General features: G+C 34.7%; 3 protein-coding genes and 1 long non-coding RNA gene across 5 annotated transcripts; 1 reads left to right on the top strand and 3 right to left on the bottom strand.

Annotated features, from left to right (window-relative positions):
• Positions 1 to 636: 636 nt before the first annotated feature.
• Positions 637 to 2,367, bottom strand: LOC126373394 (protein FAM177A1-like). The gene is made up of 2 exons (XM_050019562.1): positions 2,126 to 2,367; positions 637 to 1,074 (listed from the first exon to the last, which is right to left on the bottom strand). The coding sequence occupies exons 1-2, from the start codon at positions 2,285 to 2,287 to the stop codon at positions 796 to 798; spliced, it is 441 nt and encodes a 146-aa protein (XP_049875519.1). The 5' UTR covers positions 2,288 to 2,367; the 3' UTR covers positions 637 to 795.
• Positions 2,368 to 3,232: 865 nt separating this feature from the next.
• Positions 3,233 to 3,835, bottom strand: LOC126373412 (uncharacterized). Its single transcript, XR_007567313.1, has 2 exons — positions 3,756 to 3,835; positions 3,233 to 3,628 (listed from the first exon to the last, which is right to left on the bottom strand). It is a non-coding gene; the product is annotated as an uncharacterized LOC126373412 (long non-coding RNA).
• Positions 3,836 to 10,552: 6,717 nt separating this feature from the next.
• Positions 10,553 to 18,997, top strand: LOC126373298 (myoneurin-like). 2 transcript variants are annotated; one of them, XM_050019400.1, is made up of 10 exons: positions 10,553 to 10,783; positions 11,298 to 11,491; positions 12,116 to 12,168; positions 12,316 to 12,502; positions 12,768 to 13,240; positions 13,430 to 13,908; positions 14,756 to 14,908; positions 16,143 to 16,294; positions 17,106 to 17,200; positions 18,261 to 18,997. In XM_050019400.1, exons 1-10 carry the CDS (start codon positions 10,676 to 10,678, stop codon positions 18,629 to 18,631), a joined length of 2,265 nt encoding a protein of 754 aa, XP_049875357.1. In that variant the 5' UTR covers positions 10,553 to 10,675; the 3' UTR covers positions 18,632 to 18,997. The 2 variants fall into 2 exon arrangements, with proteins under 2 accessions (XP_049875357.1, XP_049875358.1); XM_050019401.1 differs by lacking the exon at positions 10,553 to 10,783 and having other exon boundaries at positions 11,324 to 11,491; positions 12,914 to 13,240.
• LOC126373365 (upstream stimulatory factor 2) lies at positions 18,780 to 24,068 on the bottom strand. The gene is made up of 7 exons (XM_050019515.1): positions 23,917 to 24,068; positions 23,701 to 23,744; positions 23,405 to 23,476; positions 23,023 to 23,118; positions 22,427 to 22,551; positions 21,896 to 22,080; positions 18,780 to 20,497 (listed from the first exon to the last, which is right to left on the bottom strand). Exons 1-7 carry the CDS (start codon positions 23,976 to 23,978, stop codon positions 20,338 to 20,340), a joined length of 744 nt encoding a protein of 247 aa, XP_049875472.1. The 5' UTR covers positions 23,979 to 24,068; the 3' UTR covers positions 18,780 to 20,337.
• Positions 24,069 to 25,372: the final 1,304 nt, after the last annotated feature.

The following is a 25,372-nucleotide window of genomic DNA, read 5'->3' as shown; positions in this document are numbered from 1 at the left end:
TGTAATCTTTACGATAGATACGCCCGTAGTTTAGTAACGGAGCATGATCTAAAATAAATCGTTTTTCTATAGATTTAGTACTTACTTATAATAAATATGTATGTACCTTACGGGAATCGTAATTTGTGAGTAATTATGGCTTAACTAACAAACGTTGTTGTTGTTTTTTTGTCATTTAATTAAATTAAATTCCAGTTTTAATTTTCTATAAAATAATGCGTAAGTGCATAAAAAATATTTCTTTCGCAACAGTCATGGTTACCCTAATTACTTTTAACTTTAAAAACTGGGTACAAGCGACACCTATCAAATCTAATGGACAACTTTTTGGTTTCGAACGCCATCTATTTGCATGGCGTAAAAGTACAGCTTACACTTTAACTTTCATAAGTTCAGCTATTTGACGCTAGGGGTCGCAACGGTAACGTTATTCCCTAATAAAAGTACCTCATTGAAAAAAAAAATAATGCGAAAATTCTAAGAAAACCATTAAGTATAATATGTATTATGTGAAAACAATAAAAAAACATGTTAAAATAAAAATATGCATTTGCTACATTGATACCTATTTATTAGGTACTTAGTAGGTACTTATTAGTACTAATTATGGTGAGTTAAGTATTATATGAGTGACAATACAACAAAAATAAATTGTGTTTAATACTCACTACTAAATTCTACTATAAATAAAAGCATATTTTTTCCTTATTAATTAAAATACAAAGTAGTAAGTAGTTTTTAGTCTTTAAAAACATAAATAAATAGCTTTTTCTGTCATGTCAAATTCGTAAAGAGTTACACATTTGTAGGGTTATTTGGATCTTTTACAGGTTCATTCATTACTAATGGTATGTCCCCACCACCATTCTTTGGAACCCATCCTGCTGACTCCTCTTCCATTTTTCTCTTTTCTTCTTGTAACCTTTCATGTTCATCTATTTCTATTTGATATTTAGGGGTTGTGATCCCAAAGAAATTGGCCAAAGATTCTCCTGCATAGTCAACAGCATTTAGTGCTTTGGTTCCTGACCTCCAAGCATAGTGAGCAAACCATGGTCCCCACGACAAAGATTTCTGAAAATAAAATAAATAGTATGTAAGCATTGAGTATTTTTACCTGACAGCCAAAGGAGGTAATGTTTTTTTCTCTGTTTAAAATGATAAGACTACAATGTAGCCATGTGTGATGAATACAAGTTTGCCAAGTAGGGATAGGCCGAATGTTTGTTATGTATTCGGCACCAAAATAGAATAGGTATACAACCAAATATATTGTGCCACATATATTCTGTATAATTTCTTCATGTGAGAAAACAATAAAACTTAAAGAACAGAGAATCTGAACCATACATCCACAAGATCACACCTATTTTCCATTAGAGTAGGCAGAGTCCACAGAATTGGGTGGTTTCCTAGGTCAAAGGTAAATTCTGAATTACTAAACAAAAACAGATCTAAAACTGACAAAAATCATTTTCTTTTTTCTATTTAACTTAACTTATTTAACTTATTTATGAATTTTAATCAAGAACAATGTAATAATAAGTGCAACATTTTGTCACATTTTTCTATGACGTTACAGGTTGCTTTTTCATACAAATTCCGTAGTAATTTTGTGTTCTGAGGAGTAAAAAGTAACTGATTTGACTATTTGGAAACTACCCTATTCCATTAACTACCACATCGTCTTTCACACCACAACATTCCTTTATCACACTATTCCTTTTTTGTCTCTTATAGTCACCCATCACATCACTATATTTACTCTACTCTCATGCCCCTATTGCCAGACCCAGCACTCACTACCATACATATTAATCACACAGGTTACAGGTTAATTGGTTATTTAACACTATTCCACACATCATTAAAATGCAAAAACAACCTTATTTATTTGATATTTTCCAATACCAATTTGATAACAAATAAAGTATAGCTAAAGGTCGTAAAATATTTACAATAGCATGATGACCTCACTCATAGCCAAATAAGTTTACTAGAATATTCCTTGAATGCATGACAAAGAACTGAAAACTAAAAACACGACTTTTAGCCAAATTTCATACTCTATTCGAATATACACTTTAGAAATTAATCAAGGAGTTGGAAATATAATATGACTCACTGGATCTATAGTTTCTTCAGATTTCGGCGCACTTTGTAGTTCCTCAACATTATCTTCTTCGATTTCCTCTACCACTCCATCTCTACAATGTATAACTTTCACTGGCTTGTTTACTGTCACCTCGGTTTGAGAAATAGCACCAGAATGACACGTATTCTCCATTGTACACGATATTTTTGTATTTCTATTTCTACAAAAATAAAGTTGTGCTCATTGTTTATTATGATTATTTGACTTTGACAGATGGTTATTTTTTTGAGTGACAGGCTAAGATCATAAGACCATGCTGCCTTATGATCAGTTTCTTTTTCTTCGTTCATTTAAAGGTTACACTACTAAATCCATGGAAGGTTTGGGTAAGAATGGTAGGAGGTCCGCTCTACGAAAAAAGTCCCACGGCTGCTCGCATCGGTGGCACCGTCACAATATCTGCCAGCATACAATTGTGATGATTTTTCATTTGCTCAAATCAGCGGGACTTCTTCAAGCGCTTATCACACACTACCATTTCTATCGGGCACAATTCGTTATTTTTCCGAAGTGCAATAATAGTTCGATCCCGTAGCCGAGCGCCGCCCCGGGCCGAATGTTCGATGAATTTGGTAGGTATTGATTTGGTAGTGTAATAAGCACTAAAGCTTTTTTAACCATAGACATAATATAAGAGTATGGACTGGAAATACCTACAAAAAAAACGTGCCACTTCGTCGCATAAAATGGCGGCCTTTACTAGGGCTGCAAGCTGTTTCAATACTAGGATTACCATACTCGTACCTACTAGGTATAGCATCTTCTTCTTTGCGAGTCGATGGCGATCGATACTAAATTTTTGCTGACCAATAATAGGTATAGCATTATAATAATAAGTATTCATAAGAGAACAGAAAGGGAAGGTAAAGGGTAATTAGGTGGTGTACTGTATTTTTCGTGTATGTTTTGTGTAAAACTTGTTCTTTTTGGTATGTTGTGTGCAATAAAGTATATTTGTATTTGTAAAGGGTTTAGTCAAGATTTATCTAAGTAGTTTCCTTAACAACTCTATAACATTGATTACATTCTTTATTGCGCACAATTCGAATCCACCTGGAGTGTATAATGAAACATAAATTATAACGTAAATCTGTTTATTAGCAAGTATTCATTTCACACATTATTTATTATGTAACTACATTATATTTACAATAAATACAAATCTAAACAGTGTCAATTTGTTTAGAAATTGTCTTTGTGACACCCTGTCACATTGCATATATAATTATTATACGCTTTCGGAGAAAGAAAATGTAAAGTTAAAGCAAACTTTCTTATTTCTTGGGAATACTTCTTTGGCAAAGGTAAACCTTGAAATTTGTTTACCTGCCTTTTCAAAAAGTCTTGCGGTCCTGCCAATTCTTCCATCAATACACTTTGCCCTTTATTATTTGATTTTTATTCTGCAGATCTTCCATAATATTCTTCAAATTGGCTATCTTTTAATTTTTTCATCGCGTCTTCTTGAACAGACTGAAATAAAGTTTAATAATAATGTTAAAACAGTGTATGTACTAAAATATATCTGATTTAAGTGCATTGTGTACCTGGTTGAATTATACTATATCATGTTAAAAATATAAAATTATTTGATAAATACCTTTTCATGTACTGACTTATGAGACAGACGTACGGGCAATGGCAGCACAGACGACGTTGCAGCTGTGGATTAGTTTTCCAATGTCACCTGTTTCAGTAAATCCAGAAGACAATTTTGGATTGAAAGATGGCCTGAAATGAATGATAACATTCATTTATTTATATAATAATTGTTTCGACATATAATAGTTACAGACTAAGTATATTAAGTACATAATAATATGTAGTTGAATGATAGATATTATAAACATGTTGTGATAACATGATACAAATATGTTATCTATCTAGCCAGTAGTGAGATGATGCAAGCTAGGCTGAAATTTAAATATAAAAACACCAACAGCCTCTCTCTAACCATCGTCTTCTCAAGCTTTTATTTCTTGAAAACCTGTTAACGTAAAAGTAATAACTAGTATTCTTAGCCAGTATTATTGGCGCAACACTAATTTGACTATGACGAATAAAGATATTGGAAAACAAAGAAAAATACGGTTTGTAGTATGACAATTACTCAAAATATATAAAGGTTTAATGCAAATTCATGGCTCAGTTGCGTTGTAACATCAAAATCTATAGGATTGTTTGTATTATTCAATGAATACGGGGTACTAACCTATGAAGTGACAAATACGGTTAATTCTGTCCTTTCTGACTCCACACTGTACAATACAATACACGGACATGTTGAATAACACTTTTTTCAACTTCAACTTCGATTTAGCAAATCAAATCCTCGTAATTTATCCGCAAAACACAAAAAACGATCTCATAAACAGCTACTTGACAGCAGAAGTACCACAAAACACAGCGCTAGAGATGGCGATCTGAGATCGATTAATCGAAAAATCGATTTTTCGAGCCAAGAAAATCGATTTTTTAAATCGATATGTAGTACTGGATCGATTCATTGGATCGATACATCACCCTTTAAAATCGACATTCGATTTTTTTTGTTTTTGTATTAACCATACAATTAGTTGTAGGTGCCCGTATTACAAGAGTGCTGCCGGTTAATTACTCAAAAACTTACGAGATGGCTGTGTGTTTAGTTTCCTTCGCCTCACTTCTCTTCAATAGAAAAAAGTTACGTTTATAATCTGTGACTTTTTATATCTGTTCTGTGATTGCGTCATCACATCATTCGATTAAAGATCGTTAATTATAACATTCGTCTTATTTTGAATAGAATTGATTAATACTTATATTGTAATAGAAAATTGGAAAAAAGATCGATTTTTTGGAAATCGATATTTTAGATCTCGATTTTTTTGTGGATCGATTCATCAGATCACGATTCGAATCGATTTAAAAATCGATCTTTTTTGGAATGTATCGCCATCCCTACACAGCGCATAAAATGGCGAAAAATGGCACGTACCTACAGCTGTTGTGACGTCATCACAAAATGTTGCCATAACTAGAAATAACAAATATATATTTATCTCTTTTACCAAATGAAATTTTGTACTAGTAAAAAAGAGACAAAACGATTATTGACGACCTGTTTCATAAACTACTCATATTTGTATAAGATGATGTTTATACCGGGTGTTAGTGACATCGTAACGAATACTGAAAGGGATGATTCAGACCATGATTCTGAGTTAATATCTAGTGGAATTTTCCGTCGCAAAATTCATGAAATTTTGAGTTTTGTTTTTAATTATTTTCAATTCCATATTGTGCTTTTAGCTGCATAGAACCCAAATTTCAATAAAAAAAACAATAATGACAAATTATCGAAAATTTTCGATGTAATGGAGACAACAGCTGCTCGAACGGGTCAACGGCCACACGCACCGCGCCGCGCGCCCCGCTCCGCACGCCCCGCTCCGCGCGCCCCGCGCCGCACGCCGGCGGCGGCGCGGCGGCGGCGCTGCCTACAAAGTAGGCACTACGAACCGATCCTATTTCTTTCTCTGTCTATCGTAAATTATAAATTTATTTTATTCTTATTCTTAAATGGACGGATAATCAACAGGCATAAAATTTATGGAATACACGTCAATTTTAAGCAGAAATCTAAAACAACCGACAGAATTAAGTTACCAGCGAGATACCTTTTTGATTCGACCGGGTTATTCATTCATTTACTCATAGGAATCAGGGCCATTATCTACCTAAAACAGTTGAAACAGTAAATAATTGTATTCTTTGTTGTCATTAGAATAACTAACAACCAACTAACACAACCACCACAGATTAGGTAATTAGTTACCTACTATATCAACCATCCACCAACTTAGTATGTAAGTACCTACGCAAAACCTCGCTACACAAAAATCGAAAATAAATAAATAAATAAATCTTTTAGATCAATACCCATTATTGTTACAAAGCAAGACCTATCGGTACTATCGCTAGTATCGATCTAAATGTACTATCACTACTTTCGATAGTTTAGACAATTTTCAAGTTCAACAATTGATAATCTACCTATCGATAGTTCGGCAACTCCGTCGCGTAGGCAATGTCGGCATGTTCAAAGAAAAAAATTGTCCGAGTGGAGTGATCTTATTTTTCTTGTTACATGTTGGTACCGTACCGAGGTACTAAGTACTAAGTTATTCGTATTTTTAAATCTCATTGTTAAATCATCAGTAAAGAACTAATTAAACCTATCCTGTTCTGTGTACAATATTCATGTAACGGCTACGTGCTTACATAAGTACCTAGTAGACGGGAGCAACGACTTAACGTACCTTCCGAAGCACGGATCATTTTACTTTCGGACAATCAGGTGATCAGCCTGTAACGTCCCAACCAAAGGCCTTATAAACAGATTTTTGTGATATGTCCCCACCGGAATACGAACCCGGACCCTCCGCATCCCATCGCTCAACCACTGGACCACATAGGCCAAGAAGGTTCTAAGACATAATTAAAGGATCCTGGGACGCAAGACCTCCGAGTTAGGGCTTGTTTGATCTGTCTTGATGCAACGCAACGCGCGCCAATAAAGTAGGCATTACGAACAGATACTAGGTATTTCTTTGAGTTGATAGGTATCAAGTGAAGTTTCCTGTCGCCAAATTCATAAAAAAAATAGTTTTTTTTCAGTCCCATATTGTGTTTTAAGCTGCATAGAACGCACCTTTAAAATAAACAAATAAAAATTACTAATTATTAAATTTTATCAATGTCATCAATAATAATAATAACGTATCTACAACTTCAGCTATGCGCAGGTGAATAGCCGGCGCACGGGTCAAGGGCAACGCTCGCCAATAAAGTAGGCATACGAACAGATACTATTTCTTTCTCTGTCACTTGCACCATAAACATACTCTCTCTCTCTCTCTAGTCGTCGGCTGGACTCGGCCGCGGCCGGTGCGTCGTCGGCGCCCTTAGTCGGCGCCTTTGATGCTTTGCGCTAACGCCGCCGCCGCGCGCTTCCGCTCAGTCGAATACTAAGCTTGACCCGAATCGCGTGATGTTTTTCGAGGATATTTTTTTCGTGTTTGTGAGTGTTTTGTGTTTGTTTTATTCTGTAAATGAGTAGTGTCGACTATGATGATAGATCATAGACCATTTACTGCGCAAAAGTATGGAAGATTGTTGATGTTTATTAAAGAGCAAGGTGTTGTGTTTGTGAGTGCGTGTGATACCTACCTACCGCGGAGGAAACGCGATGTTGCATACCTACGTGACGTGACATGTTCTAGGGTACCTACCTAGGTACTTCATCCGAAGGAATAACAATTAAGGTAAGGCAAGAGTAGAGTTTTTATTGTTAATAAGTTAGGAACGTTTTAATAACTGGTAGGTAGGTACCGTGCGTGAAAAATCGTGGCAGTAGGTGTTCTACTTCAACAAACAACATTTTTAAACGTTGAACCACTACTAAGCATCTAAATACAAGAGAATGAAAACTCCTACCTAGATATCAACATCGTATCTCACACGCGTAACGTAGCCGCGCGTAAGTTTAGCGTCTGTGTGGCGCGTTGTTCGACTTACATTGCGGCACAGTAAAAATTGAAAATCTTAATTAAACATTTGCGACAAGAAAAACACCCACCATCGTTTTTAGTACAATAAAATAGGCGTTCCATTTTTTTTTTCGTTACGATGTCACTAACACCCTGTATAGTAGAACAGGGCGCCTCCATATAATTTCCTATCTCTATGTTTTTAACTGACAGACAAAGACAACACGTTTTGATCCAAAGATAATAGAAATTAAATTATTATCTCAGTGCATGGGCGGGCGGTTATCTTCACACATATAATTCTCGCATTAAGTCTATGGGCGCTCATATTGAAGATGACAGTTCCTCCCCGCCCCTCCTTCTTACTTCTTTCCTATTTCGCCTGCCATGCCATAGTGCAAAGACCAGTCGCCATCTCGTTCGACATGACATTTTCAAAGTGCCTCCACAACATTTAATTCGTTTAATTCCGTAACTTATCCTCTCAATTTTTGTAGCTGTATTATCTAACTTTCACCATGTCCCATAAGTGTAGTGTTGTGAGTTGTGATAGTAGACGAAAGGACAATTTTTTTTATAGATTTCCAAAATCTGAGATAGAACTCCAAAAATGGGTAGAATGCGCATTGGTTCTGAAAAATTGCAAAGTGTCCTGAACTTACGAAAACAGAAAAGGTTTTTCTCATCGCCACGCGTGAGATCTCACCTCCGCAACGACGCTTATCCAAAATTATTTAGTGCTGATGAGATCACTACTGTTATGCCCCAAGGCTTACACCACGACGCCGATGGAACCAGTAAGTAACCTCAGAGTTATTTAAAATAACGTATCACATTATTTATTATTAAGTTGCTATTCTATTAACAATTGATGATCTGTTTGTTATTCTGCTCAGCTAAGTTGGTCTGTTTTGGACAGTTGGTAGTGAAAGAACAGTGGCAGAAGTCTGAGAATGCAACTCACTGAAACATTTATTACTTTCAGAAAATGTCTTTTGCAAGAGGAGACTGCATGAAAACCATTCCTACAGCAAAGTTGAAGTTCCAGAGAAACGTAGAAGTGGTAAGTTTTACACATCTTGAATCAATGATTAATATTTATGATATACACAAATATCCAGTTACGGGCAATTATTTTGATATTGTTTTACTTTTGATATTTATCTACAGATAGAACACAAAAAAATTGCCCTCGACAGAATGGACTAGGTATGGGTGTGGCGTAGTAGGATGTTTATTTGTTTATGTCGATTTATCCTCGTAACGCCGAAGCATAATTACGATTTCGAAGTAATAAACGACGGTGGTACCTTGAAAAGGACCAAATTTTTGTAGTCGTAAAGGCCGAGCACTTCAAGTACAAATTTTAAAGTGTTAGAGTTATCCGATCGGGTTCAAATTAAGTGGAGACCTATGTAAGGATGAATAGAAGACATTTTTGAAAAAATTACGTTTTTTTTTTAGTTCTTCCAGAAGGACTCCCGGTTTGAGTCACTACTTTTAGTAAAATTTTAAAAATATTATTATTATAAAGGGTTATGTATTTTTTCATTAACATACATACCTATTTGTACGTTATAAATATGTGTATATACTTACATATTTAAATATAAAATAAGTAACGAGTTTTAGTTTTTATGATGTAGTTTGTGATTAGTCCCTCTGGAAGTACATTAGGTTTATATTATTAGGAAAAAAATTAATTCATGGTGTCAGTTTAGATCATCATTAGAAGGAAAAAGGAAATAAAATGAAGACGGTAGTTTTTTTTAATCATAAGATCACGTAACTAAGTCAGTCTATATCGGTATGATTTAATCACATATAACAATTTAAAAAACTTTTTGAAAAATATCCGGACATGACACCTAAAGTCCCTTGCAAAGGACTAAAAAAGTTTGCTTTCATATTGCTAACGATATCGATACAAAATTGATAAAATAACTATGTCATGTTGTTGATTATTATCTTACCTGCGATTTCTGAAAATAATGTGTATGAAAAACTACGAAATTCGATTATTACTTGATTTTTTTTTTACCTCGTCGCCGTGTGCGCGCCATCTTTACCAATAAAATGACAAATTACCACAAGTGATACATATTTATTTTTTATTAAAGCCACCTATTCACGAAATATTTTATAGACAAAATATTTTTTTTCTCAATCGGCGCACAGGTTTGAATTAAATTGACAGGCAAAGTTTTGGTACTTTTAAAAGTACCTTCGTTGATTATTAGAACAAACTATTTCAAAACCTTCGGCCTTTATGACTACAATTATTTGGTCCTTCTCAGAGGACCCCAGGGCTTACGAGGTTAGAGCTGTTGTGAGGTTATTATTTTAATATATTTTGTGTTTCTTATTCCAGATTCACCCATTTACTTCACCCCTCGACGCCCTACATGAAGAAGGCGTGTGATTTTCACGAAAAAATCTCTGACATCAATTTGTGCAAGAATTTACTCTGAGTACATGGGATCCAGAAAACAATCCATTAAAAATAAAATTATTTATAAATAGCACTACCTATTTCATTTCAAATACCTATTCCAAATAAAAATAATTCGATTTTATCACGAGGGTGAAAAGAGGTCTGCTTACCCCGGTGGGAAATAGGCGTGAGTTTATGTATGTATGTATGTGAAAAGAGGAGGCGATTTAGGCTTAAAAAGGCTAAAATTGCTACCACCCAAAGCTACTAACTTCCAAGGCATTTATTTATTTATTTATTTCCAAGGCATATAAGTCAATTAAAAAAAGAGCTGTCATGTTCTATAAGAGCAGTTTCCACAGAGCATTTTTTTTACTATGGAACATTTCCGTCTGATGCGTACAAGCGTAGCATCCATCAAGCATCTCTAGTCTCTACTTAGTCTGTGACTCTGTGTCTCAGTGTCAGGCCTGGGACGAAATATATTTCTCAGAAATCATTGTTATTTGAAGAATATTTTGTTTTCTCTTCGTAACAATCAATGAAATCTTGAAAATGGAAGGATTTTGTAAAGGTTGTTTGATTAAATGTGATGATCCCTCTCAGCTTCTACAATACACAGAGAAAAACCGGCGATTGTATGTGTATTCTACTGGTTTACAGGTAACAACAATATGTAACCATGGATTAAAATAAAACTTGATTGTTAGGTCGTACTGATGGTGATGATGGGATCCAGCCGGTTTCGGCTACGGCGACCGCTTCAACTCCGACGTTCATGTGCTCGCATGTGGCTTATATTTTAACCAATCTTGTTCGGAAAGACTAGGTCATTCTAGGGTTGTAACGAAGGGGTCGTGTTGATTTCGACATTGTGGAACGCATTCTAAGGATAGGAACATTACCAATAATTAGCTCATTATCTATCCATTATGTCTGGTAAATTATTCAAAACAGCTGTAAGTGTGGGTGATAGACTGCTAACTTGTGTATATGTACTGTATTCTAAAGGTCTCTAATGGGAGGATAATTACCCCAAAATGGGCCTCTTATAGAAAGTAGTCTTGTACTGCATCAAATTTCAATTTGCTATCAGCCCTAAACAAAGAGAATAGAAAAAAACTATTCAACTAGGCATATCTATTTTTTTTTCTGATAACCTATTTGTTCTTGCCAGGTCAAGCGAAATGATCCTATCCCTTTTCAACTCTGCAAAGAATGTTTCATAAACATGAAACAGTCTTGTAAGTTCAAGAAGCAATGCCGTACATCAGACAAACACTTCAAGAATTACTTAGCATTGAAAGAAACAGGAGACACAACAGATTTTTGTACATATCTCAAGATTAATGATGACTCACTTATGCTTCAGTAAGTACATACTAGTGATGTAACGAATATTCGCATTTCGCATTCGCATTCGCGAATATTCGCAATTTTTTGCATATTCGCATTCGCATTCGCATTCGCAAAATGTTTTGCGAATATGTACTTCTTAGAAAAAAACTATTTTTAAAATAAAATAATGTAGGCTAAAAAAATCAAAATCGATTCGTTCGGAAAACTCAGTTTTATGCATTGCTTTCAAATGATTTCTCATAGCAGTTGTAGTTCTTCCTTTCCTTGAATATTCATTCTGCCACCAAACCATACAAATGGCGCCAAATTTGAACACAAACTGAATATTCGCATCCGCATTCGCATTCGCGAATGTCGATATCAGATATTCGCATTCGCATTCGCATTCGCGAATGTTCAAAAACACACATTCGTTACATCACTAGTACATACTTAAATATCTACCTATCTATTTCTTAAATTATGATATTTGATTAGCATTTATCTGTTTAAACTCTAAACATTATGAATATAAAAGTAAATATCCATATATTCAATGCATATTATTTTATGTGACTGTTATATTCTTCTAAATACTTACTGCAATCTTACATACTAACATGTAAATTATTAATTTCTGAATTTATTATATTTCAGATTTCCCATGGTCAATAAAACACCTTCACATAAAGCCAATGATTGTGACAATGGTGAGTTGTTAACTTTATGTATCGGATGGGGCTTAAGGTTGCATAAGTACCCTTAATAAGATTGCTCAGTGACATTTATTCTTGATTTTTGTCTGCCATCAGCAAGTTATTTCTAGCTATAAGTAAATAACAAGTTTTACTTTTCAGAATCAACATGTACAAGCATCAGAAACTTTATGTCGGATATTCTCCAAGCGGATGAGATCCCCGATACGGAGGCAAGAATCATCAAAGAGGTTATTGAGGAGGAGGCAGATGTTCTGGATGATTCACTGGACTCTCATTGGCTGCAGGACAATGTCTCTATTGATACAGATTTTCACCTTGATTTTAAGTAATAACTGTAAAATAATTAAATATTTAACTATTAACCATTACTGTGTTGAACAGGATACATGACAGAAAAAAATTTATTATTTTGCACTATTTTGTCTCAGGACTAGTTATAGATAACAACAATTGTATGTAGATAACAATTTTTACTATCAATATGCTATTACTAACCAGCTTCAGTCAGTCCATCTCAAATAGTACTTTGTTTACTTTCTCAATTCAAAGTTGGAGGCGAAAGAGTAGATTTTACCAAATTGTCTCTTCAGTTTCAGCCCATTTTCTACACCCCGATCTGGACATAGTGAATGTTTTCAAACTCCAAGATCTTTAAACAGAGAACCCTTTCAAACACCTCAGAAAGAAAACAATCAATGCCAAAAAGCAGTTTTTGACCAAGAAAGTTTTATTGCAGCCAAAAAAATTCTACTTAGTTCAACACCAAGTTCAGATAAGCAGATAAGTGCTGATAATGAAAATATACCTGTGACAATAACAGAAGAAAATCTGGAAAACATACATACAGAAAACCTAGAAACTCAAGACACTGCAGAATTCTCTGAAGAAAATAATCAAATAGACAATGCAGGCAAGCAAATAGAAATAAATGAAATTGAAGACAATAAGGATAATATAGATCTAAACTTAGAAAAAGCATTAAAAAATACAGATAATACACAATTTTCTTTGGATGATTTACTTGTTACACCAAAAAGTGATGCCAGGCTAGCTACTCCACCATGTAAGTGTCATGATTTATGTAATGTTCTTTATTTTAATCTACTTGAGCCTACCGCAACAGATCTCTTGGACTTGTAAATCATGTTCAGGTTTATGCAGCACTAGTGCTGCAGTTTCAAAATCTATAAGGTTACAAGGTTCATTACAATGGTTCTGTTGTTAAATATAATATTGAATTTCATAATTTCAGTACAGCCTGGAACTTCAGGCTTTTCAACACCCACTATACCAAATATTATCTATGATATTACGGTAGACGTAACACCATTTGAGGAAAACAGCAATTCGCCACAAGCTGAACATGGCATAGAAAATGTTGAAGGCAGTGAATCAGGTATTCTAGATGATTTCTTCAATAAAGATACAGGGGAATACATTGGTGACATTACTAAAAATCAAGAAAAAGAAATCTTTGAAGATTTCCAAGCACAAGATACAGTTCCATTAGAAAATTCTGACAAAAGTAAATACGATTTATCTAATTTGTCTTGTCTACTGTGCACTAAAAAATATAACACTTTAAAAGCTCTGAAGATACATTTCGCTAAATTACACAAATTCAAAATCCTCGGTTCTAGAAAGATTGTCACAGACGTGATATGTGACCACTGTGGAAAGACATACCGTCAGTTAAATTCCTTGAAAGAACACATTAAAGTGAAACATTATGTAAGTTCATTTTGTTGTAATTTGTTGTCTAACAAGCTTCGTAGTCCCGTGGTGTAAATAAAAAAAATAGATAGTGGTGCTGATTCCAGTACACGACACGAAAAGAAAAGGGATGGGTAATCGACAGCCATAAAATTTATGGAACACTCATCAATTTTAGGCAGAAATCTAAAACAATCCTCTAAAAATTTTACATTGGCTAATAACCCGACAGAATTAAGTTGACAGCACACGTCAAACGGGTTGCATATCAGCGAGATACCTATTTGATTCGCTCGGGTCATTCATTCATTCAGTCCCATTCCTTTTCGACGGATAAGAAAACGACGGGTATAACTTAAAATAAAATTAGATGGTGTGTACAGGAATCAGCACCATTAAAAGCTTCTAAAATATTTTCTCCTTTTTAAAAAAAAAAGAAAGACCAGAAGATAGAATCCATTGCTCATAACGAATTATTTATTAATTCCCATTATAAGTATTAGTTGCCTTGCACGAGTATTTGTGTAATATTATTCTGTGTATATTTAATAAAAAAATAATATATATATATAGTCAATAGAATTGTTACAAACTATAAGTACTAGTGATTATATTACTAGTCTGTATTAAGTTGTCATTTGCTAACTTATTTTAATTTTATCTATGCTAACAAGTAAGTTTCTTTTATATATTAAATTTTGTATATTTTAATGTTATAAAGCGATATCACCACATTAAATGATAATACGTTATATGAACAAAAATCATAATCGCGTAATTCTGGGAGGAAGCGGTGGGCGGATTTCTCTGCAGTATGACCCACTATACGGGTTCAGTTGTTAAAATTATACATATTGTATTTCAGAATGAAAATACAAAATTATTTGAAAAAATAAAGTCAAAGGACTCTTATAATTACAAATGCAAATTATGTTCATTGGCATATATTTCAAGACGTACGCTGTCTAAGCACATGACGACACATACTGGAAAACGGGTATTGAACACTGGTAACAAAGTATGTATATGTGTCTCTATTACTTTCTTATCTAAGCCATTTGTCTGATTTCTTGAGGAAGGTTAAACACAATGACGGACTTTCCAGGCTACATCTCCAAAACAAAATATAACGTTGTACAACTTTAACGTGATAATAATCTATTTTCTCATTACTTGGGTACGTAATTATTCCAAAATACAATGTAATGGCAGAAGCATATAAAAATATTTTTTGCTTCATCTTGGATCACATTATGTATACAATTATGTTGCTACATATATATTGTTTCTTTTCATTTTGATCAGAATAATAAGGTGGAAGATGTGATTGTGCCTGGGTGTAATAAAAAGGGTCTTCCTTTACATCCAAAAACAAATATGTCTGTTATCCATGAAATTAGAATAATCTGTACAGCGCCATCTATATTGTTTTTGAGGAGCGTAGTCTGGATCTAATACATCATTTAAATTTGTAACCATCCGTTTCCAATATTATATTGCTGCCCGTGACTTATACAAGTCGATATTGGTGCCTATTCCCGCGGACACAAATTTAACCCAACTTTAGTTAGTTTGATAGCTCTTAAGTGCCGTCCTTCTGTTGCAATAGGTACAAGAAAAAGATAAAGCTAGTTTTCATCATCATCATCATCATCAGCCCATTAACGTCCCCACTGCTGGGGCACGGGCCTTTCCTATGGACGGATAGGGAGAAACCATCACGCGGGCCCAGTGCGGATTGATAGTTATTAACGACTGCTAATGGGACCAACAGCTTAACGTGCCTTCCGAAGCACGTAGGAGCTCGAGATGAAAACTTTTTTTTGTGGTCACCCATCCTATGACCGGCCTTTACGAAAGTTACTTAACTTTAACAATCGCAGACCGAGCGCGTTTACCGCTGCGCCACCGAGCTCCTCAAGCTAGAGTAGTTTTAGTCCAATCAAATTAATTTGGTGGTTGCCCGAATCCGGTCCGCAGAGGGCCCGCATTGCTCTAAGTCCGAATCGGACCCATTGTCATCTACTATGGAGATTTTATACTTATATTCCTCCATATATCCCGAGCTTTGCCTAATGGAAACGAACTTTAAATCTGTCAATATGAAGTTGACAATGTATTTGTCCAAATTCTAAATAATGTGCGGACCTTGTAAATATTGTTGGAATATATTTGTTATATCTTGTAAATTTATTATACTCAGTATTGCGTACATTATTGTCTTATAACTATCGTTCTTGTGTCATTTTCAGAAATTCGTATGTGATGTTTGCTCTTTTGCATGTTCTAACGTTAGTAATCTGAAAACACATATACGTAGGAGGCATACGAAGGAATATTTACATCACTGCTCTGAGTGTGGGCGCGGGTTCTACAGGAAAACCGAATTGGACACGCATATGAGGTTCGTATCTCTTATAATATTAGTAGCCAGTAATCTCTGCGGAAACACCCATAATTTTATTGACAAACTGGTATTATCGTCATCTAGACTTAAGACGACTTCTTTACTACACGAATGAGGTTGGAAGAGCCAAGTGACAGCAAAACGCGCGCCACACAAGTATGAGCAAATACTTTGCTCTCTTCGGAGCTCCGCGGTAGTATATTAAAGGGTAGTCTTGTACATTATAACCTGCAGGGCATAAATTCAAATATCGACTATTGTGCAAGGAGATTTCTCCTATTACAGGAAAGCTTACTATGATCGGCTATTTATCAATAAAATAATTTTGTATGCAGTATCTTACAAAAAGTAATGATAATTTTGCAGTCAATCACATACAAATATACATTGCTGGTAAAGTAGCTATGGATTTTGAAAAGCAGTAGAGCTATCTATCTAGCTATTTATTTGCAGGAGTAGTAGTGAAAGAGAGTGGGGTTGAACCGGCGACACTGAATGCGCGTTAGGGCCTTTCCAACTTCTTTCTTCTATTCTGTGGTTGTCAACGAACAAGTAATGGGCAAGACTGCTATGCTGACCCTTAATACGAGATAGAGATACCTAGACCTCTTAGCGGCCACATAAAACTCATACACTTGGAGGCCATAAACGAATTTTTAAAAGATTTAATCAGTAATATTTCGGTGGGCGTAAAGTAATTGAAAAAAAAAACTGTATTTTGGCGCCTCTGGCTGGTTATATTTTGTGTGGCCAAGTAGTTTGTCATTAAGCAAATCGTCATTGCTGTTTGAATAATTTCTTCTTTCAGAAGTCACAATGGCGACCGTCCATATCTATGTATATACTGCGCAAAAAGTTTCAGCCGCTGTGACTCGTTGAACACTCATATGAAACAGCATACAAGTGAGTTAATTTGTCGACCTATCTTTTTGCATAGGGTCAATACCACTCTATCAAAGTGATGTACCTAACTAATAAACAAAGAAATGCTTGTTCTATAGTCTACGAATTTCTTCACATATTCTTGCAAAGTGGACTATATTGTAAACCATCCAACCTTATTAGTTGAGACCCGAGAGAGAATAAAACTTAGACATAATTATGAAGGAGCAATCCCAATTTATAGATTTCAAGTGTGCGTCAAGCTAGCGGCCTCAAAAAAAAATGGGCACGAAAAAATAATTTGACCATACCAAAAATTTGCACTCTTATTGAAAAAAAAAGTACCTGTTGTAAAAAAATTAGTACCATCACGGTTCTGGATTTATAGCCATGTTTTATTGCACTTGCTAGCTTGACGGTGAGCGAAATTTGGCGAGAGTTAACGACAAGGTCGTCAAGGTCAAGGTCAAGGGATTTCTACAAAGAGAATCGGATCAAAATTATGATGGTAGGGAGTCTAGGGAGTACTATTTCATACGAGTTTATTGACATTAGTTACATACTGAAGTATGCAAGCGTTCCCCAGATAATAGGTATTTTCAAAACGTCAAGCCAGCGGGATCAAAGAACTGCGTTTATAACTTTGGAACCGTTGAAGTACTAATTTCGGTATTTTGCAGGGGGTGAGTACTATTTCGGTATTATTTTTTGGCGTTTAAATCAAAGCGAAAGACCTTGTCGTTAACTCTCGCCAAATTTCGCTCACCGTCAAGCTAGCAAGTGCAATAAAACATGGCTATAAATCCAGAACAGTGATGGTACTATTTTTTTTTTACAACAGGTACTATTTTTTTCAATAAGAGTACAAATTTTTGGTATGGTCAAATTATTTTTTCGTGCCCATTTTTTTTTTGAGGCCGCTAGCTTGACGCACACGATTTTAAGGGCAGACGAATATGTTAACACGTCTATATTATTTATACTTATGCATAAATGAAATTAAGAAAGATTTTATGTACTTAAAAAAAATATCATACTGCATACATCATGTTAAAAGTAAACTCATACTATTTATTTTCAGATGAAAGACGTTTTGTATGTACATTCTGCGAATCATCTTTTGTATCAGCAAGTTATTTGAATTGGCACTTGAAGAGTTCGAAGACTTGCAGGAGACTGAGGTTAGGAGAATATTTTATCGACGGTGCAGGAGAAAATTACTTGAAATGGACTGTGTCGGTGCCAGATTACAATCAACGCAAACATGGCAAACAACTTACACCAGTTGCGGAAGATATAGAAATGACAGATTTGCTAGATATGGATCGTGAAGGTCCTTTGGATTGTGACAGTGCCGATTTGCCCGATATTGCTGAGGATGGTACGGTTAATAGGGCAGTAAATGTGGCGAGCGAAGGTCTACCTACAGATATAGATAGTTTAGAGATCTAGCTCTTGACTGGGAGTACTGCGATCTACAACGGTTGTTGTGACTAGTCAAATGTGAAGAATGTTGTGAACTGCGTAAATAGTCTGCTGATTGCTTCCAGCTGACCTTACATGATATCATGAAGCACTAAGGTAAATGAAACAAATGACATCAAACAACAACACCTGATTATATTTAAATTTCTAGGTCGGCATTAAAAAAATAAAAATACAAAACGATGAAGTGTTAAGTTGAAAAATTCACATTGTAACAGATTATTTTTAAATGCAAATTATTTCGTACTCAAGTCACATAGCCAATGCATCTAGCCTGTACCTATTACAAGTAATAATAAGATTCTAAAACTAAACGTCTCACTACACATAATATTTATGTTGGAAAAAATACATAAGTAATGTGTAACAACAGCCATACCTATTTTGTGATATATATAAATTTATTGGTTGGATGAACACAAAATATATTATAAATTTAGTTAAAACATAAAAAAATTAAAAGAAACATACGAGATTTTTCATTATTTTGTAATTTAGGATCAACCTAATTACACATTTGAACATTTATTTTATTTGATTTGAGTAAAATACATAGCACTGCTAAATAAAACACGCATACCTGCAATATATTTTTTGTGAAATGGCGCCAAAGCATTTCTAATGAAACATTATAACATGTTCAATTTAATCGATATGAAGTTTATCTGATACTTTCTTCAGTATTCCTTATTTCTTACAAAATACTACATGTACAAATCACTTACAAATCTCGGGAACTGAATTGAGCTTTCTTGTATTAAAAAGACTTGCTTCGCACCTCGTCAAAATTTCTCAATTTACTTATTATGAGAACACTGAGACCAGTAATCATTTTAGGACAATGTACCTGTACCCTACCTGTGGATACCGAAGTCCTTAACACAATATCCAGTGTAACACTAAGGAGCTCAATTTAACTTCCCAAGCACTAGATTATTCAACCTTAGTTAGTGCCCAAATAATCACAGACACTTCAATACTGATAACTTATTCTAGCCAATGTTTTCCTTATTAAACCTACCTAAAATAAACTGGCAGAGTAACATAATTTCCATATTAAGTTTAGGATCTGTTTTGGATAACTTTAATATTATGTATCCACTGCACATTTAAAATATAACAATGTATCGACTTTTTCAATATGTTTACTGTTCTATAAAGCTAGATGGCCAATAATGGCGTTTTTAGTTACAAGTATCTTGAGAAATTCTTGTTTTTCATAAACTTACATATCTCAAGGAAATTTTTATGTGCACTGCACCTCTTACAGTCATTCAATGTTTAAATGTGACAAATTAAACCATAATAAGTATTCAATTTTCCCATTTTGAATACAACTACTTACTGAACACAATATAAAACCACTTTCATATGTTTTTATTTACATCCAACAACAATATTATAATCTGTTGGTGCTTGTAACAGTAATATAATATACACTGGGAAATAATTTGTATTTCATTTTTCTTAATATAATGTAACTCTAGATGGCCAAGATATAAACTGAGATGTCTTTGTTTTAGCCAATTATACAGGAATAAGGGTAAGTATTATAAAATGGTGTTATTTACCATTAGGCCTTGAAATTCTGTAATCACTTCACAATACTAAAACACACATCAGCACCTTGGATTGTATATACATCAGTCCTATAATCTACACTTCAGCTTGAACTAAGACTTCTGGCCCTTTGGTCTTTGGTTTGCCACTATACAGTTGTCGGCTAGTTGGCTTCGCATTGAGGAATTTTCTTTCCTAAGTTCCGATAGTTCCTGGTTAAGTCTCAATATTTCTAAAACAAGTTTTTCATTATCCACCTCCAGTTTTTCCAATCTGAAAATATGTAAGCAGAATTTAGTAAGTATTCAAATTATACTACATAGTGATGGGGATCTGAGAAAAAAGGTATGACACAAAACAAACTTAAGTACAGGATGTCCTGAAGTCGCTCAGAATCTCTAGAGTACAAAATTTTCATATAAATAAATAAGGTTCGAAGGGTTTTATAAATATACATGGTATTAGTGACACTGTAACATATACTGAGGGGGATGATACAGCTCATGATTCTGAGTTAATATCAAGTGGAATAATCCATCACAAAAGTATGGACTGAAAATAATGAAAAACAAAGAAACTAAAATTTACATTAATTTTCCGACCGAAAATTCCACTTGATATCAACTCAGAATCATACTAATATTATATAATTATTACCATAATCTTTAACACGTTGAGTGCCATAACGGACACCATGTGTCTGACAGCATACTTTCCCCTGACGCTTCACTAATAAATCGAGAATTATCCAAAAATCGTTGAGGAGTTTTTTCGCAAATATTGTCAGGAAATAACTCAAAAATTACGGGCGCCTTACAGAAACGACGATTTACTTATTATTTTCCGAGATGTCATATGGCAGACACCAGTGTCCGTCGCGGCCTGCGCGAACGTCCAACCGTATGTTGTTGCGCCGACGCCGCGCGGACAACGCTGTCGGTCCCCCTGATATACTATTTACAAGTAGTTAAAATAAGTAATGTTTTATTATCCATTTAACAGAGTAGACCTTAGAATTTTTCGTGAAAAAATATTTTCTAAACTAAATAATTACCTACAGAACCCATTACTTACTTGCTACGTACTTGACTGAAATGGATTTTAATTATTACAACTTCACAGTGCCCTGTAAAGACCAAAAAATAATGTCTAACTAACTATAACCTCATACTATTGAACGATATAAAATACTTTCTTTATGTACCTACAACATTTTTGAAAACATCTTCTTGAAATGTCCATAAATTCTAAGTCATTTAGGTTTTTTTTGTACCGTGAGGCCACGCGGGTCACTTGCCGTAGTAAAAACACTCAAAACGCTGGCCGACGGCCGCCTAGAGGCTTTCGAAGTGATCGTGGGCATGCGGACACAACGTGGCCGACGCGGCGTCCTGGACCCGACATACTGGCGGTCACATGGTGTTCGCTGCGGCTCACTGGACTAAACATGGTTTCTAGTATGTCACTCAACGTGTTAATCAATGATTATTTACCAGTGATGTGCCGTTCCCGGGAATATTCCCAATGTGGGAATGTTTCTGTTGTAAAAACTTTATCTAAACCTATCTGCCTTAAGATAATAAAACTCTTTATACCTAACTTCTGCGCCTTCTGTCGGGAATGTTCCAAGATTGGGGACATTCCCGGGAACGGCGCCTCACTGATGCTTACCTTTTCTGTTTCTCTGTAAGCTCAGTAATATGGTCACACGCTTTAGCTAGAATGCCTCCTTTGCTAGCACTATCTGGAAGACCAGTGTTAGGCACTAACGCGGCTAACTTTGTGATCCAACTGTTAATTTTGTCCCTACGACGTCGCTCCACCTCGTTATGTGTTGCTCGCCTTTTGTCATCACGCTAAAAAATATTGAGTGATAAGCAAAAACGTTACAATTCATAATATTTTAGTGTATTTTCTTAACGGTGGTAAAGTTAGTATAATCAATTATATTGTCCTGAAAAATGGAATAGAGACCGTGTCAATGCCGGTTGTAGGCCATGAGTTGCACACAAGTATGGAAACCTGGGTCAGCCATGAGGCATAATCTCAAACTTGCGGCAAAATTTTAGGAATCCTTTGCTGTTTAGCAATAAGGCCACCTATTGTGCTTATTTTTTTTTATTTGTATGTCCTGTGTATATGTATGTCATTGTGCAATAAAGTAATATTGATTGATTGATTATTATTTTTATATAAAAATACCTTTTTTGCAGTAACAGCTTTTGTCTGCAAGGGGTTTTTCCTAATGACTTTTTGTTTCTGTGTAGCTGATGTTCCAAACACCTCCATGGGCTCACCAATGACATAGAATTCTGTACTTGGTATGGCTGAAAAGAAAATGATAAGTCCTTTTTTTAATCATTGTAATACCCAACATCTTTTTTAAAATGTAGTTCCTATTGCTTAACTATTGTCTGGTAAAGAGGGTTTTAAAATGTTAGGCAAGTGTGTTGTCATGTTTATATGTATTATTACTACCACTATTATATAATATATTTTTTGCAAAAGCATGCATACTTAGTTGATGTGATGAATTTAATGAATCTACCTCTGACTAGCGTAATTGGGTATGTAGTAGTTATGAGCTTGTGGTGAACTAATCCACAAGAAGTACTTCTAAATAAATAATAGTAAATAAGTAGCAGTATAGTATTCTAGTAATGAGTCTAATAGTAATATTCGCCTGCTGCAGCAGCTGACTGCAGTAAAGGTGGTGAAGTAAGAGAAAAAGCGAATAAATGACGTAAAACTACTGCTGCATAAAGGATTGTTGGCTACTTTAGTCTTCTATCTCTTACCATGAACTGGTGAATGTGATGTTCCATTATTTGGTCCATCTTCCGTCATATGGACTATTTTGTATTTTGTAGTGCTGTATGTACATACAGCACCAGCTGAAAGAAAAAGAAAACAAATAAGTACCTAAATCCTGATTTTCAGACAGGGTCATAATTGAATGGATAAGTACTGATCTTAAAAAGCATTCCAATCAATTTGGTAAGAGGTTTCTTTTGTGTTTAGTGCAGATGGTTTTCCGTTGGGTAAACATACATGTCTGAATAGCATTAATAGCTGCACCACCCAGTTAATATCAAAATAATTATATCTTCAATATTGTACTAAACAGCCTTGACTACCTATATGACAAAATGAAATAGTAAAAAACATTTCTGTACTTACATATATCTCTAAAGTTGTAACTTGTCCCGTTTTCGTCCTCTTTGCTGTCCAGAAAATGCTGTCCACCACTTCCTGTAACATAAGCATAATTAAATTTAACCTTAATTCAATAATGACCGCTCTTATCAAATAATAAATGAGCTTGTTTATAGTTTTTCAACACAGCAAATGGTGAAATACACAGACGCTAAACAAACCTAAACCATACTTTGTTCCAATATTTACATGAACACGAAAATATAAACAAATTGATTTATTGGTTGACAGGCGATTTTTGTATACCAAAGCATACTCACCAAAGGACCCTTCATCCACCATGCCTAGCAACTCACTATCGGCACTAGAAAGAAAAACCTCAAGTTAAAACACAACACTTGAATTTAATAAGAAACCACTCAATAGCAACCCCTTGCCAAGTTGCAAATATGGAGCGATGACCTTCGATCACATTATTATTAAATTTTCAATTATGTAATGCACTTCACAGACGCGATAGACACTTCTCAATTTACCTGTTATCCAGAGAATTTTCGTGTATGGTAATATCAGGGTCGTCTTCCACTTTTAATGCCATTTGCGCGTAATTATTTTTGAATTTTCACTACTTGATCACGGGGACAAAATAAAAGGGTCATGTGATGTGTTCATAGACAAACAACATCCTTTTTAATTTTAAAGTGAATACTTGTCTATGCTACGGCTTTTCGGCGGGAAACGGGAACGGGACAGTTGCTTTCTTCATTGAGTAATCTAAATAATTAATACGAAGTGGTGTTTTGTGGTTAATGATCGCATTAAGTTAGTCGGAAGACATTCGCGAGTGTTATTATATTGGAGTATTCAATAAACAAAGTGTATCTGCCTATTTTCGCTTCGTGCCGGGAAGCCGCTTCATAACTCAAAAGTTTATGCGGACTTTTGAGTTAATTCGTTTGGGGTTCGGAGTAGGAGTCTACTCCGAGGGTGGGGGCTTAGGTTTCATCATCATCACCTTTCATCATTTCATTAATCATCAAGAAAAAAAATACGTCAGACATGGCTGTATGGGCATAGTTCCCTTTGCCTTACCCTTCGGGGAAAACCAAAACAAAAAAAAAATGTCTATGCTACCAACCACAGAGAATAAAAAAATAAAAATAGGGTCCACATTAAATCCAATTGTTTTTCAAATATTCAATTTAATATAATTATGAATTATGAATACAATTTAATATATAATTATTTTGTTTATTGAAATTAATAGCGCTATCTATGGGAGTTCTTTCTAAACTGTTGAGTTAGTTTTTTGTACTTGTATCAGAATCTAGAGGGAGCTACTTTCAATGAAGGAAGGAAAACCAAGTATTACCACAGAGTAATTTTATTGAAGTATTACTTATTCTTGGTCCTTGGAAAGAAATAAAATGCAGTGAATTTATAAATTCTTTTTGAACGGAAGTTGGAAGGAAGAATGTTGAGACCAATGTCCACTCATCCAAAACCTTTAAATTATATAGGCTATACTTTATGGCGCTTTACTTCTATAATATAAGAAAGTGATTGTCTTTGGTTAAGCTCTCTCTCTGGAAAAATATTGTAGAACGTGGTGTAAGATTTTTGATGAAGAAGCATTATAATAAAAGAACAATAAATAATATCGAGTTTTAATGAGAAACAAGAAGAAGAAATATCCCGGCATCCCCAACAGTGGTAGCAGAGCGTAGTTCCGAGAAATTGGTAAGAAAATCAACAAGATTCTAATAAGGAAAAATGGCGTCATCGGAATTCCAGAAATTTCATTGTAATATTAGACAATTTGCCGGCGAAGACTATGCAGTATGGAAATTCAGAATTAGCGCAATATTGAGAGAAAATGAATGTTTGGATGCTATAAAAAATATCGAGTTTGCGAGTAATAAAGAAAACACAAAAGCTGAAGCACGTGCTCAAAGCATAATAATTGGCGCAGTGGCCGACACATATTTAGAT

This window comes from Pectinophora gossypiella, chromosome 15, assembly GCF_024362695.1.
Source record: "Pectinophora gossypiella chromosome 15, ilPecGoss1.1, whole genome shotgun sequence".
Taxonomy (NCBI): Eukaryota; Metazoa; Arthropoda; class Insecta; order Lepidoptera; family Gelechiidae; genus Pectinophora; species Pectinophora gossypiella.
The sequence above is the reverse complement of the archived record's forward strand: the minus strand, read 5'-3'. Positions and strand labels throughout refer to the sequence as shown.

What these genes read in the sequence shown, in the direction of transcription:
- LOC126373298 (XM_050019400.1), top strand. Translation starts at nt 10,676, where the DNA reads ATGGAAGGATTTTGTAAAGGTTGTTTGATTAAATGTGATGATCCCTCT. An exon ending in TGTATTCTACTGGTTTACAG is followed by an intron (nt 10,784 to 11,297) that starts GTAACAACAATA and finishes TGTTCTTGCCAG; the next exon opens with GTCAAGCGAAATGATCCTAT. An exon ending in TATTGAACACTGGTAACAAA is followed by an intron (nt 14,909 to 16,142) that starts GTATGTATATGT and finishes TGTCATTTTCAG; the next exon opens with AAATTCGTATGTGATGTTTG.
- LOC126373365 (XM_050019515.1), bottom strand. Translation starts at nt 23,978, where the DNA reads ATGGCATTAAAAGTGGAAGACGACCCTGATATTACCATACACGAAAAT. An exon ending in ATCACATTCACCAGTTCATG is followed by an intron (nt 22,552 to 23,022) that starts GTAAGAGATAGA and finishes TTTTCTTTTCAG; the next exon opens with CCATACCAAGTACAGAATTC. An exon ending in CTTACAGAGAAACAGAAAAG is followed by an intron (nt 20,498 to 21,895) that starts GTAAGCATCAGT and finishes ACATATTTTCAG; the next exon opens with ATTGGAAAAACTGGAGGTGG.
- LOC126373394 (XM_050019562.1), bottom strand. Translation starts at nt 2,287, where the DNA reads ATGGAGAATACGTGTCATTCTGGTGCTATTTCTCAAACCGAGGTGACA. An exon ending in CTGAAGAAACTATAGATCCA is followed by an intron (nt 1,075 to 2,125) that starts GTGAGTCATATT and finishes TTTTATTTTCAG; the next exon opens with AAATCTTTGTCGTGGGGACC.